General features: G+C 33.9%; 1 protein-coding gene across 1 annotated transcript in view; it reads right to left on the bottom strand.

Annotated features, from left to right (window-relative positions):
• Positions 1-233: 233 nt before the first annotated feature.
• The window catches only part of LOC149565601 (squalene monooxygenase SE1-like), a 79,752-nt gene continuing 53,560 nt past the window's right edge, over positions 234-26,425 (bottom strand). Inside the window, exons 2-8 of the mRNA XM_089816357.1 lie at positions 10,560-10,706; positions 9,972-10,148; positions 8,513-8,683; positions 4,124-4,342; positions 3,665-3,940; positions 3,117-3,395; positions 234-660 (exon numbers count right to left, since the gene is read on the bottom strand). Of these exons, the coding sequence (XP_089672483.1) occupies positions 529-660; positions 3,117-3,395; positions 3,665-3,940; positions 4,124-4,342; positions 8,513-8,683; positions 9,972-10,148; positions 10,560-10,706 (1,401 nt within the window). The 3' untranslated portion in view covers positions 234-528. The remainder of the gene's footprint in view (positions 661-3,116; positions 3,396-3,664; positions 3,941-4,123; positions 4,343-8,512; positions 8,684-9,971; positions 10,149-10,559; positions 10,707-26,425) is intronic.

Raw genomic sequence — 26,425 nt, 5'->3', positions numbered from 1 at the left:
TCGTTTTATCATTTACCTTGGTATTGGTTAAGTGTACAAACCTATTCCTCTAAATTAAACATGTGACCCATGTTTTGCTTTATTGTGTGATTTACAGAAAGTGTCTGTAACTAAAAACTCTACTAAATGATAAAAAAATAAATCTAGTTTCTCATTTCCATGTAGAGAAAGTCCTAACCATGCCAAAATAATACACACCTTGTAGCCCCCACCAAAAGTAGATCAGAAGTATCTTAAAATTGGAAATCCCAAACTTCTCCTGGTGTGAAATATGTAGGGCTTTTCCAGTTTTTTTGATTCTGTGAAATGAAGTATCTGTTCTTGTTGCAAATTGAATACATTGAGAAGACTACAACAGGAATTAACTTCAATATTTGTACTTAAATATTTCAAATGTTAAATCCGTGTGCTCTCCACATGGTGATTTGTAATTTTGAATAGCATATAAATATATGGTATGTACTTTTTCCCGATAAGGATACACAAGGAACTGTCGTCTAATGATAATATAGCATACATTCCACATTATCACTGATTGCTTCTCCTCTCCTGGATGATATGCGCAGGTGGTGCCCTATAATATGCAGGAACCATACTTGGAAAGAACATCTGCCTGACCCCTTTTGCCTTAATGATTAGGAAAATAATATTGGAGGCACCCTGCCAGAACCAACAAGAACCAAAAGTGTGACGATCAAACAATTGGAACCAATACAAAAACAAAATGTCACAATATGTATTCTCCAATTCTAAAAGTAATTGTACTTGATGATAAATTAGCATACTTCAATAAAGATAGGTTGCATCTTCATTTATTAATATGTTTTCCTTTCAAAATATTATGCAAGCCCAACTTACATGTGAGAATTTTACCTGCTATTAGAGTGACTACCCAAGCACACAATTATGTGTATAGGCAAACAAGATTAGAATACCAATGAGAAAATAGATAGCCATGTCTGTGATATTCAGAATGTTCATTCAATTGAGAAAAATTGGAAATCTTTATGCCAAGACTTTTCACATGACGAAAGAAAAAAGAAGTTTTATGCAAGAGAACTGGCATTTTTTTTAGAAATATTCAATGGGAAGGTTACCGTATGTCAAGGCTGCATTTGATCAAAAGAGGGTCCATTTGATTCGTGGAAGATGACAAGAATTGACTTTTCCATAATCTTGATTTGAAATTTTTTGCATTTGTTTCAAAATTGGCAGATTGGAATTGGAATTCACGACTTCTAATTTAGCCTCAAAACCAGGTTTTCCAACTTTCTACTAGCAATTTAGAATTGAAAATCAAAACTTGGTTATGTTTTTTGAGTGTAAAAACAATAGAATGGACTACTTTTTAGAGTCTGCCCTCAACTCCAAGCTTAGGCATAAAAATGTGTCTTCACACTCATCTTCCGAGTGAAACAAACAGTTCAAGTAAAATTCCAAAAATAGAAATGAAGATTTGCAAAACCTTGATTTGGCTAAATCAAGATTTGTAGAAATCTCGATTTCTACAATTCCACAAACCAAACAGACGTTGTGAATACTAGGTCGATGAGGTAAGTGACCCTACATGAGGATACAAGCTCCAATTTCACCTTCTAAATCAAGATGAATAATTAAAATTTACACTAGGGCTTGCATATGACAGCAGCCAATCACAAGTGCTAATAAAAAATCATGAACTCCAATACATTACAAAGTATATATTTGCATCTTCTCTGTTTTCTTTGCATATACAGATATCGACTTGCACTTCTAACAATATGTGTATAGATGATAAAAGTGCCTATATTCAAGTTTCCACGTGATATGAGTCTACAGCAAGGAAATTAGAAGGTTCAGAAGTTCTATTTGGCAGTTGCTCTATTTCCTCCAGTACTGAACAAGTTCTTTAGGATGTCTGGTCAAAAAATTGTATTCTACTTGCAGTCTCGGGATCAAACTTAGGATTGGATTGACCAATTCAGTAAGTAAAACAGTAATCAGCTATCAAATAGGTTCAGCAAAAATCAACTACAAGTTTTACATTAGCCAAAGAACACTCTTCAAAGATCAACTTTCTCACTTTAACTCCAATTTCAAGAAGATGATTATCCCCAAGATGCATGGATCACTAATTTGAGTTGATTAAATTATTCTCTGTTGCACTTGATTCATTAAAGAGATCATATGGGCTTGTATTCCTTTATTCAAGAGTTAACTTGACATAGGAGAGTCATTCACGCCAACTCATAGGTCTTATGGCTCTCTCATCACATCATCTTTGTATAAATAATTACTCCTACAAGACAGTCTCAAGCATCATTGTAGTAAACTCAATCACCATCACTACACAGGAACAAAATTAGAGCAGCCAACAAATGTCATGAACATTTTTTCCTAAACTTTTGAATATTACAAGTGGATATCATTGTCCTGTCCCACCTGCCACTTTACTTATGCCTCCTCCAAAGCCTTAGTTTCCATTCCAAGTGTTCAACAAACAATTTGCAGCTCCAAATCTTTCTCACTGAAATTGGCCAATGCTGGCATCTTCCTATGCTTATGAACCTATTGTAGTCAAATTGTGCACAGCAGTGATTTGTGCTTCCCGCCAATGTATTTTATCTATTCTCTGAGTGCTTATTAGTTCAAAATCGCATTTATAAGTATTTATTTAATTTTGAAATGGTATTGAAGGGGCAATTTTAAAAAGTATGAAAGAAAGGCTGCACTGAATTGAGAAATGCTTCTTTGAAAAGTTTGCTAGTCAAGAAGGCAAGATAATAAGAAAAATCAGATATTAGACTTTAAACGTAATAGGCAGATTATGTACTTAGCCAAGCAAATATATAGTAGTGTAGATAATATTCACAAGAAACTCTTATGGGAAATGCCATTGGCTTTTTTGGGGGATTACAGACATGTAACGATTCACATCCAATCAAAAAATGGCTTAATAGAAAATCCTAATTAAAATTATTAGCCAGATTTCCAGTTTGTATCTTTCAAGAAGGGAACTCAATTTTAAGAATTTTAAATCGAGAAATTTGGATAACCTTTTTTCGAGCAGAGAATACATGCTTAAAAGCTAAGCATTAATGAGTTCATAAATCATGACACAATAATCATGCACTTACAAAAATCAGGCGGGCTCCAAGCCAAAATTGTTTTGGTGAAGGAAAAGGTAACAATAGTCGGCCAACACCATATACAGCCACCACAAGGAAATGTACAACCAAGCTCAGCGGTTGTGGATTGAGGCCAGACAGCAGGGCCACAGGTCCAGTTGAAAACACGCCTCCCAAACTTAAATAGTCAAAACAAGCTTGTTGCATCTCTTTCATTGCCTGATCAGGTGAAGCACAGAAGACCTTATACAGTGCACCTACCAAAGTATTTATAGTTGACGCAACAAGCTGCATAAATGTAATGAGAATTTTCTAAAATTAGTAACAATGATAGAAAGAAAGGATATTTATATAAAGAACATAGCTAAAATAGGATATTCATATAGAGAATAAATCTAGATGCAGGAGTAGCTTAATGAAAAGCTCATAGCCTTAAATTATACTGTTAGACTAACAACTTTTCAATATTTATGAAATTGCAACAGCATTTTATTGCAGGACTAATTATTCTTACTGTTTGAATAGACAAAATTACTCCACCTCTTACAAGTAGATACCTTGCGAAGAGTGTAAAATGACTCCACATACTGACAGAGGGCTGAGGCATTGTGAAGATTACGAAGAGGTTTAAAAAGCCTTTTAAGAACGACAATGTCAGATAATGCAACAGTCATTCCTCCACCAGTTAATGGATGCCTCATATTGAAAGCGTCCCCCAATAGAAGTGCTTCGGGCCTAGGCAATGGTGAGGCTGGCATGATCTTGTTTGGCATGGTTTGTATATTTCCACTTTCAATAGCAGCTAAGAATGGTGTTTGTAGTTGCTCGGGTAGCTGATACATTGCATATCAAATTTAGAGAATTCTCATGCAACACATCTCACCATCTTTAAGAAAGAATACTTAATAAAAACAGGTTCTGTAAATTATTTTGTGCATTTTAGTATCCAGTGTATTCAAATAAATACAAAGCCAATCTTGACACACAAGGAATTGTGTCCAACTTCTATCCAATACCTGAGGGGCCACCACAGTTTGTAAATACTTTGCCATTTCTCCACTGGCAACAGATGGAACCTTTTGCCCTGGTACATCAACTAAGCAACGAACCTCTGTGCTGCAAATAGGATAGAACAAAATAGGAGAAGGGTCTGCTAGTATGACATGTCCGTGATTAGGATATGGAAGCTCACAGTTTTCCAGCACAAGACCAACAAAACATGAAGGCACATCTACCTGCATATAAATACAGTGAATTTATTGGTTGTAATAAGTGCATGGTCTAAAACTCAACACAAAAGAAAGGCCTACTTTTTACCAAAAGGAAAAAAAATTCTTAGATTGTCGTATATCTGCCATAAGTTCTCATTATAAAATAAGGCTTTACTTCTTGTAACTATATGGAAACTTTCAATTGAGACCAACATAGTCATATCCATAGAATGCAACTCTAATATTCAACTAGTTTTCTGAAACTCTCCCTCCCTCCCTCTCCCTTTGATGTTAGAAAGAATAATCCTAGAATAATTATTATGCCAAATGGTTCAGCCAAGTTTACAAACATTGTTTGCATTGTAAGTTTCTGGTTTAGGTACAGGTTTGCATCTGCCAATGTGAGAAAAAACAAATCCCTACATTCGCTACTGCTGTACTATATATATGGTAGAAGAGGCACTTTTGAAGGTTTGGGAGAAAGACAACATCAACTTGGAGGAAAAGGAACATAATGACAGGAATGCAGACTCAAAAACTCATATGATACTTGCTTTTCTAGTTGGTACAGTCAATGGACGAAGTCTCTAAACATTTGTAGAAAATTATATTAATTTATTATAAATGTGGATGCTACAAGAGTCCTTAAGATTAAAAAATATTATAATACAAACAACTAAAATAACCTTGTCTCTTAAAAGCAAACTCAAATTGTACTCACAAATAAAAAAATTTAAAAACATAGCAGAGCTGACATATAAATTTATTAAAATAGTTCACGAGTAAATGTTATGTAGCTAAAGACAGTCCTAGCTTAGATGCTTTATTTAAATGGTGTTCAATGAAACTGTGCAAATTTCCGAAGGTAAATGGTGTAAATTCAATCCATAGAACTTGAACTGCATTCCACAAAGCCCATAATGCATAACACTGTCCCTTACTATATTTTCCTCTCCACTAAATCTGCACCTTTGATGTTTGGAAACTTGTGCAACTTTACTGAATACTAAAAATAAATGTCTTGGGTTGAGAATTTGTAAACATAGTGACTTTCCCCCTTTTTTTAAATAAAAATCGGTCCCTCTCCCACATAGGCATCGAAAAAGCACATACGACCAATTTTCTGCTTGGTAAAACATCATATATGTGGTAGAAATGGTGACGCATCGAACTCCAAATCTAGATAGATAATTTTAAAATTTTGTTAATCTTAGAATATTTTTAATATTTTTGGTCTCTCACTATATTTTGCTAGTTCTAGTTAATAGCCATTTAGGCTTTCTAATTTAGATTGATCATAAAGTTCTATTTTTAAAAGTTGTCATAATTAAGACAATTTTTTTTTTCTGTTCAAGCTTCATGCTTTCATTAGCGTCTGTAAACTCTATTTAAGAGTTGATTGATAATAAGATTATTATCCCATTTACTATTATTTCATGGTATCAAAGCCCGTGATTGCTAAGGAGCATTAATTTTATTCGCATGTATTGCAGACCAGAACTATTTTAGAATGAACTTTTTTTATTAGATTGGGGATTGTTAATATGTTTCTTTTTGTAATCATGAATTGAGATAAAGTTCCATTTACGGGGGGGTTAATCATGTCTGGTTATTATTTTCATCCTTTTGTTGTCAAGCTAACATCAGAGCATTATTTATCTTGGAAAGAAGGGATAAAGAATCACTATATTGAGAAGGATCTCGGGTCTACTACCCTATTTCCTTGGACATGTTCCTGAGCCAACCAAGAATAGAGAAGTGTGTGGTTTAATATTAATGATATTGTCTATGGACTAGTATATCTTACTATTTTGAGGATATTTTACATCATATAGAGCACACTGAAAGCCCCTTCATTGCTTGGACCATCATCCAGCAATTGTATGGAAACACTGATTCTTCATTTGAAAGTATTGTTTCCTTGGATAGCCAGGCTGTTTACCGTACTGGGTAAGAAGTTCAACACATGTATAACACAATTCAATTTAGAATAGGTAATTTATTCATGTATGCACTTGCAGATTATAATCCAATTACAATGACTACAATGATCAATGATGATTCCAAAGTCCATCTCGGACGTGTACATATACCTTTCCGAAGGGGTGACTAAAGCGCCACATGCTCTTTCGGATACTACTCTACCCGTCGGCTACACTATACATTTTACAAACAACATCACTCCCCCCCCAAAAGAAAGTCATCTCCGGATGACAATTAGAAAATATCTGAGACAAATTAACAACAAAATACATTAACTAACTAACTACAACAAGATAGATCTATTTCTGTCCCATCACTTTCACATTCGTTATGTGCCTACACCATACTAGTCTTCAACCCACATTGCATCTATAGCCACAATACTGTCTCCTTAGCTGACCTTGATAGCCACCCGTGCCGCTTTCTCTGTTTCCAACTCCTTGGTACACTAAGCCAAGTGTCGCCGTACTGCCTTCAACTAGATGATCAGCTCCTCCCAAGCTCTCTATGCATCCACCAAGATGGCCTCATGCCCAAACACCTACTCCGAGTGCCACCTCTGACACACAAACACTCATGCCTATAGTCGCAGCTCCAGGTCTCATCAACTGTTCATACTTCCCACAACTGATAATCCACAACGACTAGGGGTCTTGGGGGCAACACCCCCAACGAGGTTGAGGGGCAGCGCTCCCATGGGCTGATACAAGGCAGGGTCACCACCAAGACCAAATTAGCACTCCAAAACCCATACAAAACTGCATGGAACACACTATTTTTGTCATTTTCTTCCAATTCCACACTCTTTCTGGCAACTGCTTATGTCTACCCTTTCCTTTGGCATCATGCATTACTCATTCTGAACTATTTCAATCTGTCATCATTTTTTTAATTTTTTTTTTGCTCTTTCACTTCCTCTTTCCTACAGACTTGCTTTGTGAATTGGCTACAGCAATTTGTCTTCCTTTCCTGATACCCTTCGTACGGCTGTCCCAGCTTCTCCCTTGCCGTACATCGTACGACTTTCTTCCCTGTCCTCTGGTCACCAAATCCGTACAATGGCATTTTAGTGTCTTGAGACCGTACGGTCTTTTTCTACTTTGGCACCTCTTATTACTGTATGGTCTTGCTTCCACTGGTCCCCCAACCCGTACGGACAGGCCGTATGGTCTTTGTTTGGCTTTTTCCTACTTTGGCACTGTATGGTCTCCCTTCCACTATTTATGTTTCTAAAAGCATCATATGGTGATCTTACCCTCATTGCCCACAGGCCATACAGTTCTTAATTGATTTCCTCTTGAGGTCGTACGGGCCATACGGTCATCTAACTACTGCTTCCACTTTTCTTTTCAAGGCCGTACGGCCTTTTTCTCCAAATTCCTTTAAAATTTGCCTCTTAATACATTTACTTTATGCTTTATTTTATCACTTCATACTTTTACAACTACAGAGTATCACTCAACATTTTAAAACTATATTCAATTTTAATATTATACATATATACATTATTTACAGGCCTCTTTTTTTCGTTCAATTATTTGCCCATGGAGGATCCTTCTTCTCCCTGTATATTTTCAACTTTGATCCATTTACGGAATTTGGTATTTCTTTTCCATCTAGTGTCCACAATTTAATTGCTCCATTATATCCAACTTCCCGTATCTTGTACGGTGCAACCCATTTAATTTTAAATTTTCCAGGTCTTATTTCATTTCGTCCATTATACTTCAGTACCAATTGACTGGGTTGAAAATTGTTTAATTTTAAACACTTATGACGCCATACCCTCCACCTATTTTGTGCAACTTCCATGGCCCATGCTGCATAGTTCTTATTCTTTCAGTATGACCGCTTCTGTACAGGTACCACACCTTCGATTAATGGTATCCGGTGGACACATAGCTCTGGTGGTACTCCTTTTAAGTCTTTATTCATCCAAGCAAAAACATCCATGAATATTTTGAATGCTATTGTCTTCAACACTGGGTTCCAATCATCTCCTACAAGGATGTTCTTCGGATTTTCCTCATCACCCAAGTTCATTGTTTTCACCTTCGGCTCTTCATACTTCATCGGTTTATCTTTACTAAATGTATGGATCGATGTTTCATCCACCTGTGCTTTTCCTTCCTTCAATTCATTGTACTCCTTTGGAAACTCATCACCTGGTTTTTCTTCCTCAACGCTCTAGATGTTGCAACTTGGAAAAACCTCATAATCTTCCATTTTCCAGTGTAGCGGTCCATTCACAGAATCTAGGTCATCATCAGTTAACCCTCCTAATCTTAGCACCCCTTCTTCCTCTAGTTCCATCCTCTTTTTCCCTTCGTCGTCACTCTCACCTTCGCCTTCAGAGTTTGAGGACGCTGCTTCTCCTACCATCTGCATATGCAAATCAATTATAAATCTCCTACCTCCTTTCTGCATGGACAGGGTGTTCCTTTTTTAGTCATGCTTTACCTTAGCTTGCATCAGCCAATCCCATCCTAGGATGGCGTCGTATCCTCTTCTCTTTAGTGGAATGACTTCGAAATCCAGTTAAAATGGTTGTCCCAATTGTTACCAACTGTGCCATCAGAGTGTCCAAGGGTTTTATCCCATGTTGATCTGTTGTAAGTAATTGAAAGGTGGGTGGCCATAGTGTTGGTTTTCCAAGTTTTTTTCAAATATCTTCCGACAACACGTTCACTCCTGATCCTCCATCTACTACTGTATCTGTTAGCATCGTACCCAAAATGCCCATCTCCATCACTGCTAGGTGTCTACCTGTCATAAGTGCTAGTAACATCGGGTCTGTTGCTGCTGCCATGGTTGTTTCCTTACTATCCTTTGCTTCCTCTGTCACTCTCAAGGATGGTGTCATATTTATAATAGTCATACGCAACTATGGCATGGTGAGAAGAAGATCATTTAATTTAATTGGCACTTCCATTTGCATTATCTGTTTCACCATGTTTTTTTCTACCAAGTTTCTCTTCAAAGTTTCAGCAATGTCTTTTACTTGTGACTTCTCCGCTTTCATCTGCTTCTCTATCTCTGTTCAGGCTTTTTGTAACCTTTCCTTCTCTTCTTCCACATTCGGATATTTTTCCTTCCTTACCTGCTCTCGCTTGATCGCCAACACGTTCTCATTACTTGTTTAAATACTTAATAAATTTACGCTTTGCTTTAGACATTTTGAATCTTCATGGTCCCTTGGACCACACCATCTGCACAGTAGTTGTGGCGCCTCCTTCGTAGTACAGTCCCTTGCGAAGTGACCCTAGAGATTACATGCTTGGCACTGTATCATCGGTCGTCCACTCGCATCATATTGTATTTTACTCCGGCCTCCACTATTATTATTATTGTTTCCACCCCTTCTGCGTCTATTATTATTTTGATAGCCACCTGAAGTTGCGTCATTGCCCGTGTTATTGCTATTGTTCAATGCTTCCTGCGTTAGTAACACCTGCTGGTGTCCTTTGGCTTTCAAGTTAAACGGGCAATCTTTTCAAGGAATGCCCCACCACCTGGCAGATGTCACAAAATTTCTTCTTCGGGCATGAACCCTTCATATGTCCGCCCTCCTTGCAATCTATGCACCACAGTTCTCCTTTTACTATATCCAGATTTTTATCAAATTTTTGAATTCTTTCATCCAAAGCATGTCTTTCTGTAGTGCTTTCACCTTCTTGTTCGATTCCTCATCACCACTACTACTTTTTGAGGATGAATCGTCTGAATCAGAGGATTTATGCTTCTTCTTCTTACTCATCTTCTGTTCACTTTCCAAATCCATGGCACAAATATATGCATCGGTGTACGATGCTGGTGGTACAATCTTCATTTTCTTTTTAAGAGCCGGCTATAGCCCCTCCACGAACCACCATTTTTTCAGCCCATCTGCTAGTTGACTCTCCATCTTTCTGATCAATTCTTTCAATCCCCTGGCATAGGTTCAGACTATCTCATTCTTTCCTTGTTTGGTGTTGTAGATTTCTACCACTATTTCATTATCATCTCGGAGTAATTTGAATTCTGCTATAAATTATTTTTTAACATTCTCCCATGTATTAAGTTGCTAAGGACTGGTGTCAAAAAACCAATCTATCACCACACCCCTTAAGGTTGCTAGAAATTGTCTTACCCAATCATCCTCATCCGTCACACCATTTTTCGTCCATATGGTTTCACACATTTTACAATGTCTAGTAGGGTCTGTTGAACCATCACTGTGAAATTTGGGTAACTTTTCTTTAGGGCCTGCCATTGTTACTTTGCTTTGATTCTGAGGTACTTCTATACCCGCACTATTCTGAGCTCCCGTGTTGTTCTGGACTCCTGCACTATTCTGTGCTCCCGCGTTGTTTTGGACTCCTGCGTTGTTCTGGACTTCCGTGCTATTCTGGACTTCCGCGTTGTTCTAGATAATTGTCTTGTTTCCAACAACTACGTTGTCTGGTGAAAAGTGGAAACTCTATAATTTATGTTGTTGATCATATGAAGGTGGAAACTCTATAATTTATATTGTTGATCATATGAATATTTAGGTAGGGAGGAGTTTTCTAAGAAATCTAAGACCAATAGATTGTAATAACTTACCTCAAATATTCTTGATGTTAGGATAATATTTTTTGGATCAAAATAATTCATCCATGGAGTGTCTCTAAAGAAATATGTCTATTGTAATAATCATCTAACGTACTTGGACATAGAGCCAGAATGGAGGTAAAGTCTTAAGTTATTTTCATTTTGTAGATATCATTTATTGAAATGAATGCTCATAACTTATGCCAATTACATTTGGCACATGCCAGAACTCATCGTAATTATTTAAAAGTATCTAATGGGCATTTTTATTTAATCATATGTCCAAATTAATTATTCTCTACTAATTAGGCTTTACATCTATTGCACTAGCTGAAAATGTTTCAAGTGATACATTGCTTAGCTAGGGAGGTTTTCCTCTTGCTTTGAGGATATTTAGCCAGAGATTGTGCAAGTGAATCTTTTTAGTATGAGACATATCTCATCACTTGTATGTCTACATATTATGGTTTCTTGATTTTTTCATGGGTAACAGGGGCCTAATGAGGTGTTCATGGTTTTGCAGATGATGATTGGTTTTTGGTTAAGTCTTCATCCTACTTTTCCCATTTGTAGGTTATATCTTCTTCTTTTTACATCTTTGACAAATGTAATATTTTATTTTTAAAATTCAATTAACAAAATGTTTTTAATCTTTCTACTGATTTTTCATTGCCGGGTTTGGAAAATGTAATTTTAAATTTTTTTTAGAGTCAATTAATAAAATATTTGTAAAGTCTCTACTTATTTATTATAACTTCTTTATTCCCATTTTTGGAAAATGTAATATTTTTCATTTTAAAAAATCCTATTAGTAAAATATTTAGAAATGATTATACTTATTTTAATGTAAGTCTTTATAAATTGTTCAATAATTCATCTAAAAAATTTCAAATGGATCTTCTTTTCAACAACAATAATTTAATATACATTAACTTTTAAAATTCATTTATTGATAAAAATCATACAATTGAGATAAATTCATTTATTGATAACTATCACACCATGAGAGAAGCCTAAAATATCTATTCTCATATCTTTCTCTTCCACCCTGCCCTCTATTTAGAATATGATTCCTCTCTCACATTAGGCAGGACTCAACAACATCGATCTTGCTTTCTAGTAAAATCATTCATCGTGTCATTCTTATTATATCTAGAAGTAATCACTTGCATCCAACATCATTTTTGAGGTAGAATTAGAAAGATATTATAGAAAAAAATGATCAAAATGGAAGTCTTTAGATTTTAAGTGAATAAACCATTATGTTTATTATTTTCTACTTAGATTGACTTCAAAATAGTTATACAATTTAATTAGATGTATACACAGTTTAAAAATTAGACAAATAACTAGATAAATAAGTAACAAAAAAATTAGACAATAAATAAATTATTTATTTAATAGATGACTAGATAAATGATTACAAAATCTATAAATAATAGACACTATTCATTCAAAGTCCATTATTTCATGTAAGTTGTTTAATATATAGATATTTATTAGTATTAGACATTTAATATTAACATTAGAGAGATGTTAATGTTAGCTTTCTAATTTAATTAGAACCTAATATATATTATAATCTAGCATCAATATATTATAAATTATTAAATAAAAATAGATTTTTTAAAGGTAGATATAGACATTATTATTACATACATGTTGTCATTACATAGTTATGTATACATTAATCTAAGTTTGAAATGTTATTATTAGACACATAATGTTATATTAATATTAGATAGATGTGAATGATAGATAGACATTAATGTTCGTATTAGATAGATAGATAGATGATATTATTAGATAGTTGTTATCATAGATAGTTATCTATATTACTATCTAACATTGAAATTTTATTTATACCATTTAAATAATACTTATTTATATAACATTATTATAGGTTATAGATCATAGTAATGGTATAGATTTTAGAGATAATTCAATAGATATATTTGTTAATGGTATAAATAAGTGGTAGCTAATATTATAATATGAGCTTATTTAGAATAAGATATATTTCATGTGATAATATGGTTGTAATATATTTATTAGCTGTAAATAAATTTATAATTTTAATATGATATTATATGTATATGTTTTATTCTAAGTGTTTTAATTATTTAATTATCATATATTACTAAACATTATTTATTACAAATTTTGTTCTATAATAAATTATGCATAGTTTAATTTTCATAATTTTGAAATGCAAATTTTCATAATTTTAAATTTGCAATAAAGATTTCAAATTATGGATGTTTCAAAGAATGAATCACAAATAATTTTTGGAATTCCAAATTCCTCTTGAATGGTGTTTTTGAAATTGATGTGGACCAATGTGCTAGATTAGTTTAGAGTTACGTAAAAAAAATGCACTGCTAGGTAGAGAACCCATCACTTGCATCCAACATCATTTCTTCCTTTATGAATCCAATCAAGGAAGTTTCATCCTCCTTGTTATTTGTATGCTTTTCTTTGCAAAATTTTCTCAATCTATCCTTCAGCCTAATTGAGGTTGACCTTGAAAATCTTCTTCAAAAATACAAAATTCTAGCAATTACAAGTTTTTTTTTCCTTCAAAAACTATCGGATCCAATGCGGTGATGTATGAATTTTTTCACCTCCACCATGATGTTAAATAACATAATAATCCTAGAGAAGGGGAACTGATATATCATAGTCAACATTTTTATTATTATTACCGATTTCCCTTAAAAGTTGGCCCTAAACACATTTTTTTACACAAAAACCAATGCCCCTCCTTCAACTCCCCCATTTATAAGAGGAATTCTAAAACCATAATTGACATGTATGAGATAAAATAATGGCTATGGTAAGCTCAAATTGCATCCTAACCCAAAATGGCCTTAACCATACAAATATCCAAACACTTTAGGGACCATTTGTTTGTTGGAATAGGAATAGGAAATGTATTCTCTGTTTGATACCCCAAATTGGAATAGGGAATAGGCAAAGATATTCCAATTTTGCCCCTAAAATGAGCATATGTCCATTCCAAAAAATAGTTTGTTATTGGAATGGGCCATTCCTATTCACAATCTGATTTTAAAAAAAAAAAAAAAAAAAAAATTGGTTAAAATTTATTTTTAATTTTTTTCAATTTTCAATTTTTTTTTCTTTAAACATTTTTTATTATATCTATTTTTAAAAATACAAAACTTCACCTTATTCCTATTCCATTTTTGTACAACCAAACAAGGGAGTAACATATTCCCAGTCAAATACCAGGTTAACCAAACAAGAATGGAATTTCTCTTTTCCATTCCCATTCCATATTTCCATTCTAATTTTCTATTCCTATGCCAACAAAAAACATGCCCTTAATGATTTTCTTAGATCTACTTCCCTAGTGAAATAAATCTATCATTTCTTACATAGAAGTAAAATAGGTGCATCCATATGGAAAAATATAACTCAATTTATCCACTATCAATTGCATATGTCACCACTAAATACCATGTTGTTAAATAGATGTTCACAATATGTCATCACCACAGGTCATGTATCTACTAAGGTAGTCAAGAATGATCACATTATAGTACTTCCAAAAACTCCAAATTATCTCAAAGCTTCTAGGAGTACCAATATATAAATGTATTGTAATAGAAGAACTCGCATGCTAATGTTTGTAGCTTGAGGTTGGATGTGGTAGTGATAGTATTTGATGGCACCTTATCATAATCCTTTAAGTAAAATCCTCATAACTAATTATTGGTGCCAAATTGGTATATCCACCAAGATGGTGGACCGAAGAGGGTTTTGTACATGATTTCAAAATGAATTACAAAATATCTTAAATTTGATGAAAATAGATCAAGATAATTAAACTTAAAATATGATGATGCAACACGAACAAGAGATGAAGTTCTCTAAATCTACTTTCTAAAATCCTAATATTCAAGTTGAGAAATAATCTTATACATCTTATACTTACACACTCAAGTGAAATAATGAGTCTGCTTCCCCTATTATATACATAAAATAATCAAAGAAATATAAAATCATGAAATAAGGTACCAACATCTTGATGCTAATACACCATCTAAATACATAAACATGATTAAAGAATTATAAATTTAGTGAGCAATCACTTTCATTATAATAATTAATATTAGCATTACAATGGAATAAAGCACTTTTATCATCCAATGTTGGGTATGTATAGGATCACGAGGGGTTAAATTATGACCTTAAGGATCAAACAACTTCCTCACTATTAGAGGTGTTAACTTGCTTTGGATGGAAAAAGGAAAAGAAGTTGCTTTAGTAATAGAGAGGGTTAGAGTATCACCTTGTTGAGATGCATCCTTCTCTTCGCCATCCAGAGGGTTATTTCCACCATCGAGGTTGATGACTAACACAAGGGAGGAGGCCTTTGCTACTAGTTTATCCTTCTCCTTCTTTTTTCCTTTATCTTTCTCTTCATCTCCAACCTTTCCCATATCTGGCAGAGATCCTCTAACCAACTTTAAAGGCTTGAACCAACTTTGAGGAAAGTAGTGGTCGGGATGACTAGAGATTTTAATCTATATCTCACAACACTTATTTTAGTACATATAATTATTTCAACTCCTAAAGAATTGATGACTTAGTTTGTAACAGATTCCCTTCTTGCTAGCATAAGTCATAAATCTAAGTAGCAATGAGAAATTAGCAAATCAAGGTTATGTCAACTTGACATGGAATTTTGAATTGGTTATGAACCTTAGATCAAAAAATATGTAACAATAAAATCTATAGGAAATTAAATGTACCTTCTCAACTACAATCCCTTTTCTAAAAAAATGAATTGATTAGTCAAAATTTTAGATTTCAATGTAGTATAAAATTTCACAAAAAAAAGTAGGTTTAGTTCTAACCACCTTAATCACAATCAAATGATAATATTTTTATTATAAGATTCTAGACATAAGAAGTAGATTCATGCCTGGATGTGACACATATTTTTTTGTAATTTTTTTCTAAGTAAATAATTACTTATAAATTTTATACTACAAATTTTTAGATTTAAAAAAATATCGTGTCTGACCACCTTAACTAATTTAAAAGTTAAAAAATTAAAAAAATTAAAAAATTTCCTTATAGTAGGGAAAACAAAGAATGTGATGCATCTTTCGGACTTCAAAAATATTATACAGTTTGAAAGTTATAGGTACCTTTTGACCAATGTGTCAATCAACACTTAGTAATAATTACTTACTAAACTCATAATTTGAAAGACATTATATCGATGGAAAGTTGAGACCCTTTTTAAGAAATCATTTTTGTTTCATCAAATTCAAGTGGGGAAAAAATCAACAGCTACATGCTTGAAGTCAAAAACTCAAAGGAAAAGTAAAAAAATACATTTTTGGTATTGACCATGTAGGCTTGGTATCTAGATCAATACAAAGCCTAATCATGTACCCGATATAAACAAGGTACCTAATTTTCCCTATAGAGAATACCTCATTTTCCCTATATATGTAATTTTATTTTATTTTATAATTATTTTGACCTCTTTTGAGGACCTTAATATGTTTTTATTTAAGAGTTTAAGGAACCTTAACCACACATATAATGGTTCCAAAAGATCAAAATATTTTATATATATATATATATATAATTTATTGTATTTATATAATTGTTTTGACCTCTTTTAAGAACCTTAATATGTATTTATTTAAGAGTCTAAGGGCCTTTAACCACACATATAATGATTCCAAAAGATCAAAAGGGTTCATAGGGTACCCTATGACCCCTTTTAACCCATTTGATCACATAATGTGTGTCTTAAGGGGCTCAATGATCCCTTAACAAACATATAATATTTTCAAAGGGTCAGAAGTGGCCATAGGTTACCCTATGACCCCTTTTGAACCACTGGATCACGTTACCTATGCACAGGGGTCGTAGAACCCCTGACAACATAGACAATGTATTTCAATTGATCATAAAGATTCATAGGTTACCCTACGACCTATTTTCACTCATTAGATCACATTATGTGTTATTTGGGGTCCGAGGTCCCCTAACTACATAGATAATATGTTTGAATGGGTCAAAAGGGGTCATAGCGTTGATTCATATTATGTGTTCTTAGGGGTCCTTAGACCCTTAAAGACATAAATAATGTGTCAAAAGAGGTAATAGGTTACCATATGACCCATTTTAGCCCATTCAATCACAATTATGTGTGTTAAAATGTCCTCAGATCCCTAGCAACATAGATAATGTGTTTAAATGGGTCAAAGGAGTCATAAGATACCCCATGACCCCTTTTCACCCACTAAATCACATTGTGTGCTTAAAGGTCCTTAAACCCCTAAGGACATAAATAATATGTTCTAATGGGTCAAAATGGGTCATAGGTTATTCTATGACCCATTTTGACCCATTGGATCACATTATGTATGATTAGGGGTCCTAGGACCCTTAACAATATAGATGATGTGTTTGAGTGGGTCATTAGATCCTATTATGTGTGCTACCGAGTCTTAGACCCTCTAACAATATAGATATTGTGTTTGAATGGGTCATAAAAGGGTCATAGGGTACCCTATGACTTATTTTTACCCATTGAGTCACAATATGTGTGCTCAGGAGTCTTCAAACTTCTAAAGACATAGATATTGTGCTCCAATGGGTCAAAAGTGGTTGTAGGTTACCCTTTAGCCCCTTTTAACCTATTTGATCACATTATGTGTGTTTATGGGTCCTTGGGTACCTAAAAACATAGATAATATGTTCCAATGGGTCAATAGGTGTCATAGGTTACCCTATGACCCCTTTTGACCCATTGGATCATATTATGTGTGCTTAGGAGTCCTAAGACTCCTAAAAAAATAAATATTTTGTTTTAATGGGTCATAGGGTGCTATATGACCCCTTTTGACCCATTAGATCACATTATATATTCTAAGGGGCTCTTGAATCCCTAAGGACAAAGATACTATGATTGAATGGGTCAAAATGAGTCATACATTACCCTATGACCTCTTTTTCTCATTTGATCACATTATGTGTACTTAGGGGTCCCAAAACCTCTAAATGGGTCATAATGTTAGAATATATTGTCCACCAATATAACTAGGAGAGAGGGGGGGGGGGGGGGGGTGTGAATCAGTTATACAAGTAATATCACAATTATCAACCTTAATAAAATTTAACCATATGAACAATAAAATTAGAAACCACAACAAGATACTCATGCAAATTTAACACTAGATATATTAACTAGGGAAACCCTTGATTAGAGGGAAAACCCTGATGGGGATGGTACCCACAAGATGATGTACTAATATAAATATTCCTTATTAGAGGATGGACCCTGTTAGGAGTCTATAATAACATTCAATACATATTAGTCCCTATTAGGAGACTTTGAATCTTTGTTAGGAGATTCCAACCATGTTAGGAGTTGTACTAGATAACTGGACCAATTGCCCAAACAACTTCAAGGTTAAGATCAATGAAACCACTATTCAAATGATCTATGTATTTTGCCTTATAGAATAATATAAATGAAATTTCCTTCCTTCGTCTTCCTCTATCCTATCAACCAAACTTCTACTCCTTCAGATCTTGTAAACAGATCAAAAATCTCACATCCAATAATACCTTGGATTAGTTACATGCTTTCAGTAAACATTCTACTCCTTTTCGTACTTCAAAATAATTCCTTGAGTTGGCCTTGAGGCTTTTCCAATTAATTATAATAAGATAATTAATTAATTACAATTACAATAGCATTGTCGGCTCACAGTCTACACAACTTCTCACACATATGACACTAGGGCTTATGCATCCACTAACATCACCATCAAACTATCACGAGTCACTGGCTAACCCCAGATCTTCTCATTACATCTTAGATGAAAGATATAAAACAAGCATCAGAATGCTACTTTCCAAGCACTTTTCTTTTATACTACTCTTAGTAAATCAAGCATATCTTCTGTACATCTTCGACTTAGACTCTTTGCATTAAACCACATCATCAAGACAAAGTATGAAACATGTCCATGACCATGCATCAGTAGACAATCAACCCATTGTCCCTACAACTAAGATCTATGTCTTCTACTTTGTTAGTCTTCATAGGCTGACTACTATGTTGACATAAATGACAAATACAATCATGAATGCAACATGTCTATATTCTCTAATGCTTAGGATACTCCCCCATTGTAGTATCATCAACATTCATGCTAACACATAAGGCATCAAAGGGTACCATGTGACCCTTCTAACCCATTAGATCACATTATGTATGTTTAGGGGTCCTAAAACCCCTAATAACATAGATAATTTATTCCAATGTGTCATATGGGGTTATAGAGTTCCCGATGGCTTCTTTTGACCTATTGGATCACATTATGTGTTCTTAGGGGTCTTCAGATCCTTAATGACAGATGATAATGTGACCCATTAGATCAAATTTTGTGTGCTTAGAGGGCCTATGACCCTAACAACATAGATATTATGTTCCAATGGACCATAAGGGGTCATAGGTTACCTTATGAACCCTCTTGATCTAATTGATCATATTATGTCTGTTTAGAGGTCTTCAAATCACTAAGGACAAAGATAATATGCTCAATTGGATAAAAAAGGGTCATAGATTACCCGATGACCCATTCAATTATATTATGTATACTTTGGGGTCCTAAGACTCCTAAAAAACATAGATAATGTGTTATACTAGGTCATAAGGGCTCATAGGGTATCCTATGATCCCTTTTGACCTATTGGATCACATTATGTTTGCTTAGGATAAGGTGATTGAATGGGTCATATGGTTGACCCATTCAATCACATGATATGTACTTAGAGGTCCTAAGACCCTTAAAAACATATATAACATGTTTGAATGGATCATAAGGGGTCATAGGGTACCCTATAATACATTTTAAATTATTGGATCACATTATGTGTGCTTAGGGGTCCTTAGACCCGTAAGGACAAAAACAATGTGATTGAATGGGTCAAAAGTAGCCATAGGTTATCCTATGACCCCTTTCAACCATTCAATCACATTATGTGTACTTAGGGGTATTAGGATCCCTAAAGATAAGGATAATATTTTTTAATGGTTCATAAGGGTACTCTATGAGCCCTTTTGACCCATTGGATCACATTATCTTTTTTTATGGATTCTTAGACTCCTAAAGACATAGATAATGTATTACAATAGGTAACAAGGGGTCACAGGTACTCTATGAGCCATTTTGATCCATTGGATCACATTATGTGTGCTTAGGGGTCCTCAAACCCCTAAGGAAATAGATAGTGTGTTTCAATGGGTTAAACATGATCATAGTGTTGATCTCATTTTAGTTTTGACAAGGTAGTGACAAAAGACTTAGTCATTATCTAGCACAATTACAATACAAGTTGAGTGCATAATACATGCTGAGCATAACCCTCCAAACAATACATGTCGAGTAATATGACAATTCATGTCAAGCACTAGTAGGTACCAAACAATTAGTGTGTGCTGAGTCATTCAGGTGTTGAGCCAACCAAAGGATCCAAGTAAACAATATGTCCTGAGTGATTTAGGAACCAAGAAAATAGTGAGTGCCAAGCTATTTAAGAGCCAAGTAACAACATAAAGAGCATAGTGAAGGCTGAGCATCAGAGTCCTTGGATACCGAGTGAACAATCTTTCACATAGTTATTTTTCATGTCACAAAATACTATGTAAACCATTTTTTTCCAACATAAACATGACTTTTTGATTATAGAAGATAAGGATTGAGTCATATTATGAATCCCTATATAATGCATGCAACTAATCAGAAAAGGGAAACAATTAGGTGGCAATAAGGATCAACCACAATCATTGATTTTGACCTTTCCCATCTCCACCAATGCCTATTTAAGAAAGGTAAACCCTAATAATTTAGTCCATGCACAAGGAGATGGATCCTAAGAGTTCTGAGAGCATTCATTATGGCTATGATGGCTATGACAGAGTTATGAAAAATAGAATTAATCTAAGAGGAACAACGACAAGTAGTGAGAGGTTTAGAGAGGATAGATATAATCAAAAAGATCAAGAGAAAATTAGTAAAGAGGAGATCTGACATCAAGTGCAAAGGTGTACACTAAAGATCAGATGTTGAATCATTTTAAAAGGTGATATAGAGTAAATCTCTTAAAAAAGTAGTCCTAGCAAGCTATTGTAAATCTCTTAATAGATTTCTTACTTAATTGTGAGTTTGAAATCCTTTAGTCAAGGTGAGACCTAACATTCTTGTAAGCCTTTAACAAGGAAAACCCCTCATAGGGTAGATCATAGTTTAGGATCAAACTTTATAGCCATAATAGGCCACACTTTACAACTATAGTAGTGAAGATTTGTCTGTGTCATCCCCACTCCATTTTTACCTTCTCCTTGGAGGGTTTCTGTGAAACTAAAATCTTAAGTATTATGTGTTGATTTAATTTATGCTATGGATGTGATGTATGGTTAGTTTTTTTAATTTACATGCTAAGTTATTAGATGGATGTATGGTAAATTGTTTTAAGGTTAAAATTTTTAAGTGTTGATTCACCCCCCCACTCTCATAACTTACTCTCCCATTGGTATTTCCAACAGTTGGTATCAGAGATAAGTTGTCTTGAAGGAAACTTTGACAAATTTGGAGGTAAGATCTTGAAGATGGAAGTCTACAAGTTGGGAATGACTATTTTGAACCAGAAGATTGAAATAGAACTTGGCCTACATCAACTCAAGGAGGAAAGTGATGAACTATAACATTCATTAAAGAGATTAAAGGAGATAGCCATTCAACAAGATGATACTCAATATCAAGTAGACACTACTCAATTATTTGAGGATAGAAACTCAAAATAATTTGATGTAGCAATTATAGATTTGATGGAAAAGAAAAAAGCCCTAAGTAAAGAAGTTGGGAATCTAAAAATAAAATAAGAAGAAAAATCAATATTGTTGTGTGAAACAACAGAATTGAAGATGAAAGTTGAAGAAGACAAAGCCATGAATGAAGACTACAAAAGATGATTGGCTTATAGACTTGAGGAGAAGTCATCAGATGTGCAAAGATTGTCAAGCATTCAATTAGATATGATGAATCAAATGATGATTGCAAATCAAGAACTAATTAGGAAAGACATTGAGATTACAAATTTGGAAACACAGAATACCCTACTACAAAATAAATTGAAGACTAAGAAAGAAAAGCTTAACAAGCCTAGTTAAGCTATCAAGTACTTTGAAAAACTAATGGAAGCACCAAGATCAAATATTAACACTACTTGTTTGGGATATTCTACTACTAAGTAAGGAGAATCATCTAGGAGTTGTGAAAAAAGGAACAATAAGGGAAATAACATCAATCCCACTTATCATCATTGTGGAAAATTGGATCACACAACAAATGTTTGTAGGAGCAACACTAGAAATCATAACCCTAAGAAAAAATTCAAGGGACGTTGTCATAACTTCAAGAAGCAAGGAAATCAAGTACATGAATGCAGGGCAAAGACCACCAACACTTAGATATTTGAAGGTAATTGTTACAATTGTCAGAAGTACATACACAAGGCATATGAATGTATATCCAAATCCAAGTGGACTAACAAACAAAAAAGGGTACACAATAATGGAAATTCTTATGATTGGGATTATAACACAAGGTAAAGTTGTCACTATATCCAAGAATATGGTCATATCCCTAAAAATTTCATTAGGACACACTTTAGAGGCAACTACAATAGATGGTTGAATGAGATTATATGCTTTAGTTGTCTTAAAACTAGTCATGTCAGCAAAAATTGTTCAACTTTGTCAGCTACATTGAGAAATGAATTTAGCAAAGGCAAAAGAAAGGATGATGTTGAAAATGTTAAGATATAGATGAACAAGACATGGAGAAAGAAGAAAGATTGCAACACATCAAGTCAAGATGAGGTAACTTTATCCAATGGATCAGGTGATCACATCACCCCCAACTAGGAAATCAAGGTATGTGTGAAGCTAACATTTGAGATGTTATATTATGCATTAGCTCCAAATATATAAGATCTAAAAATATTATACATGCATGAATTAAGATGCAATGAAGAAGTTAAAAACAAGCATTATTTTATAAATGCATTGTTTTTTATGTTGTTGCCAAGCATAGAAAGAATTATAGTTGTTTCCAAGCTCACTATGTTAGCTGAGTATGCTAAACATCCTATGTAAGTTGAGGATGTTGAAAATCCTATGGTAGCTAAGTTTACATTTGTGTAAGCACTAAGCAATTGATGTCAAATTTGAAGGGTTATATAGTCAATTTTTGACTCATTCACACATACTAGAGTTGGAAGATCATGAAGAGCAAGAAGGAGATTAGTGAAATGAAATCTAAGTGTTTGCAAACCAAATTTCAATATAACTTGTCCTCATTCATCAAATTTGAGAGGTATTTCACTTGTGTCAAGTCATATTGTTTCATATTTCACAAACCCTAGAGGATCAATATGGAAACTAGTTCTTTAAAAATAGTTAGGAAAGATGGGAAGGAAGTTATCAATGGTTAGTTAATTATCAATGATGTGAGTCAACCCCCATTCTATGAAATTCCTAAGATTTCATATAAGGGAGGTCCATCTAGTGCATTATCCATGATACCACCAAAGATTTTAATGATTCAAGATGTGTGATGTTTCTATACTTGAAAAGTAGGAGAAGTAGGAGACATGAATGTAAGAGAAATCTACCAAAAGTTATGTGACAATGGAGTGTTGAAGGAGATAAACAAAATCACTAAGAGGAAAGGGTTGACACATGCCCTATAATTTCCTTAGTTTTTCAAAACTAAGTGGATTAAGATTGTATTGAGCCATATACATGACAATTAGCTATGGCTAGAGAATGAGCCTACTAGGATCTCAAAGAGAATCATTCATAGAGTATCAAGGTACTCTACACTAGATAGACCAAAAATCATGAGAAGAAATGCAAAGTAGGTCATTGAGAAAAATATTGGAGCCATGTGGAACAAGTAAGGGATGCCAATTAATACAATCCAAGAGCCCATGATAGCATTTGCAGTATGAGTGATTGTACACAAGTTATTTTATTTGAGATGGATAAATAGTGTATCTTGCATGATGGTCAACCTCAACTACAAGATTGTAAAACATGATCATTCCTATGACCAAGCCAAGTTACAGCTTCAACAACTATCAAAGAATTTGGAAGCAATTAGGATGGAAATAATTTGCACTATATGTTTGGATCACTCATCATGGTGGTGTGGAAGACAAATAGATTTTTCACTCAATAGATAGGTGAATTTATTGAACAAATAGGAGATAATTTTGATTTTTTTATGACAAGCTATTTTGAGGGATTCAATAAATCTATGAAACAAAGGTTAAGAATACTTTTATCCCTACTAGAACAATAGTACACTGATATTTTCTTTCTAGTGGATGCCAACTACACATATGTGAAAGAAGCAATTCCAAGGGTTAGATGGCTAAGACCCTTGCCATATGAAATAAATGTTGATGAAGCTTCAACAGCCACCACTACACTATTGGTAGAGGGGATTGAAAAGGATGCTACATCCTTTGGTAATTATGAGGAGGCAAAGTCTAGGATAACTATTAACTTGCGAACTGCAGAAGACAAGGTAGAGGAAGAGGGTCAAGGACCTCTTTAACTAACTCAAGGTTTGGGTGAAGACAAAGATGTTGAGGAAGAAGGTGTTGAGGGAGAAGAAGCTAAGGAAGGACCCAAAGAAAATAAGAAGAAGAGGAAAGAAAAGAAATAGAAAATGGAGAAACCAAAGAAGACTATGAAGCATTCACAAAAAAATCCAATTGTACCTTTAACAAGGTCAAGCACAAGGGAAACCACTACATACACACAAGAAGTTACAAAGACTAAAGGGAAGAGAGAAAAAGCCACAATACAGCCAAGCCAACTTGCTAAGAATCGAGGAAGTTCACACTTCAAGAGGATTCAAATGAGGAGAAGAAAAAGTCTAACAAATTGAGTTAATTCAAAGTGTTAAGCCACAATTCTTCATCTGACATTGACAATTTGTGTAAAAATATTAAGACCAATGCAAATTTTTCAGGTTTCACTCATATTGATTTTGATAAGTTAGGGAGTGTAGATAAGAATAGTATTGAAGAGGCCATATATGATATGATGGAAACTTTTAATACCACTCCAATAGAGATTTTCAACTCTATACCAAAGATTCTATATGCTAGAGTTAAGAAAAAGTGACAATTTAGTTTAACATTTGAACAACAAATAACGAAGGCTATGTTAGCCCAAGTCATGCTTGCTTTGGATAAGAAGATTATTGTATGTGCAGGGGAGAACCAACAAGCTATACCAAATATGCCCCTATCAACTACAAAGGAAAATGAGAAATAATCACAGGATCTACAAAGAGATCAAAGTGTAAACCTTGGAAAACAAATTGTAATTGTTGGTGTTTTAAAACTACAGCTTCCAACATGTTAGAAATAGATAATATTGGGGGTGGGGGGTGGGTGAATCAATATTCTACAATTTTTTTCCCATAACTAAATATTGTTAATTACTTTATAACTTGTATATAAAAGTAAACCAATAATGTTGAACAATAAATATAACCATGTATATAGAGAACTCATAACACCATTACTTATTAACTAGGGAAACCCTAGTGGGGATGATACCTAATAGATAATTCACTAAACAATAGCATCCTATTAAGGATATTGACCCTATTAGGATTCTATGAAGTACATATAGTGTCTCCAGTCCTTGTTAGAAGACTAGGCCTTATTAGAAGCCTCAACCCTATTAGGAGTTGCTTCAACCTTGTTAGGAGTTGGTGAATCAAATACAATGTATGCAAGAAGAGCCCACTGCCATAACATGCAATTATACAATTTAGCTCTTCACAAGAATAGATATACATACAATACTTTCTATTTGTTGTATTTCACACTTGCTTTGATCATACAATATGAGATATAGTTCGTATATCATCAATCAAAATTTTTACATAGATCATATATGTCACATAGTTCATCATATATTGCACACTTATCTTAACAAGATAAGATCTTTACTTATACCTCTCATATTCATAATTCATTGCTCAGTTGGCCTTCATGCTTTCACACACTTGGCATAATATGAAATAAGTTATGGAATAATATCCACATATTTGGCTAATCATAAATTATTAATTATTTTGTTACCAAAATTATTCCTCAAGTTGTACAAACCAATTCTCTGTTATGCTCTATTCTTCTCTATTAAATACCCGTATTGACATTTCAATCATATCTTGTGTCATACTGTTCATACACCTCTATGCACTAGCATACATCATCATGACACTATTATAGAAATTTCCTCAACTATGTATAGGCTAACTCTTAATGCATCATCCATACTCATCACATTTGTTCTCTATGTTGTTGCAAACTATCTAACACTTAGATAAATTTCTAACTCTAAATGCATAAGTGAAATGCTAAATATATGTTTCCATAAATGACAACCATTAGGATATC

Source organism: Cupressus sempervirens, chromosome 3 (genome assembly GCF_028749045.1).
Source record: "Cupressus sempervirens isolate cs-2001-9-10 chromosome 3, ASM2874904v1, whole genome shotgun sequence".
NCBI classification, from domain to species: Eukaryota; Viridiplantae; Streptophyta; class Pinopsida; order Cupressales; family Cupressaceae; genus Cupressus; species Cupressus sempervirens.
Note: the sequence above shows the minus strand (reverse complement) of the source record. Positions and strands in the feature narration are given on the sequence as shown.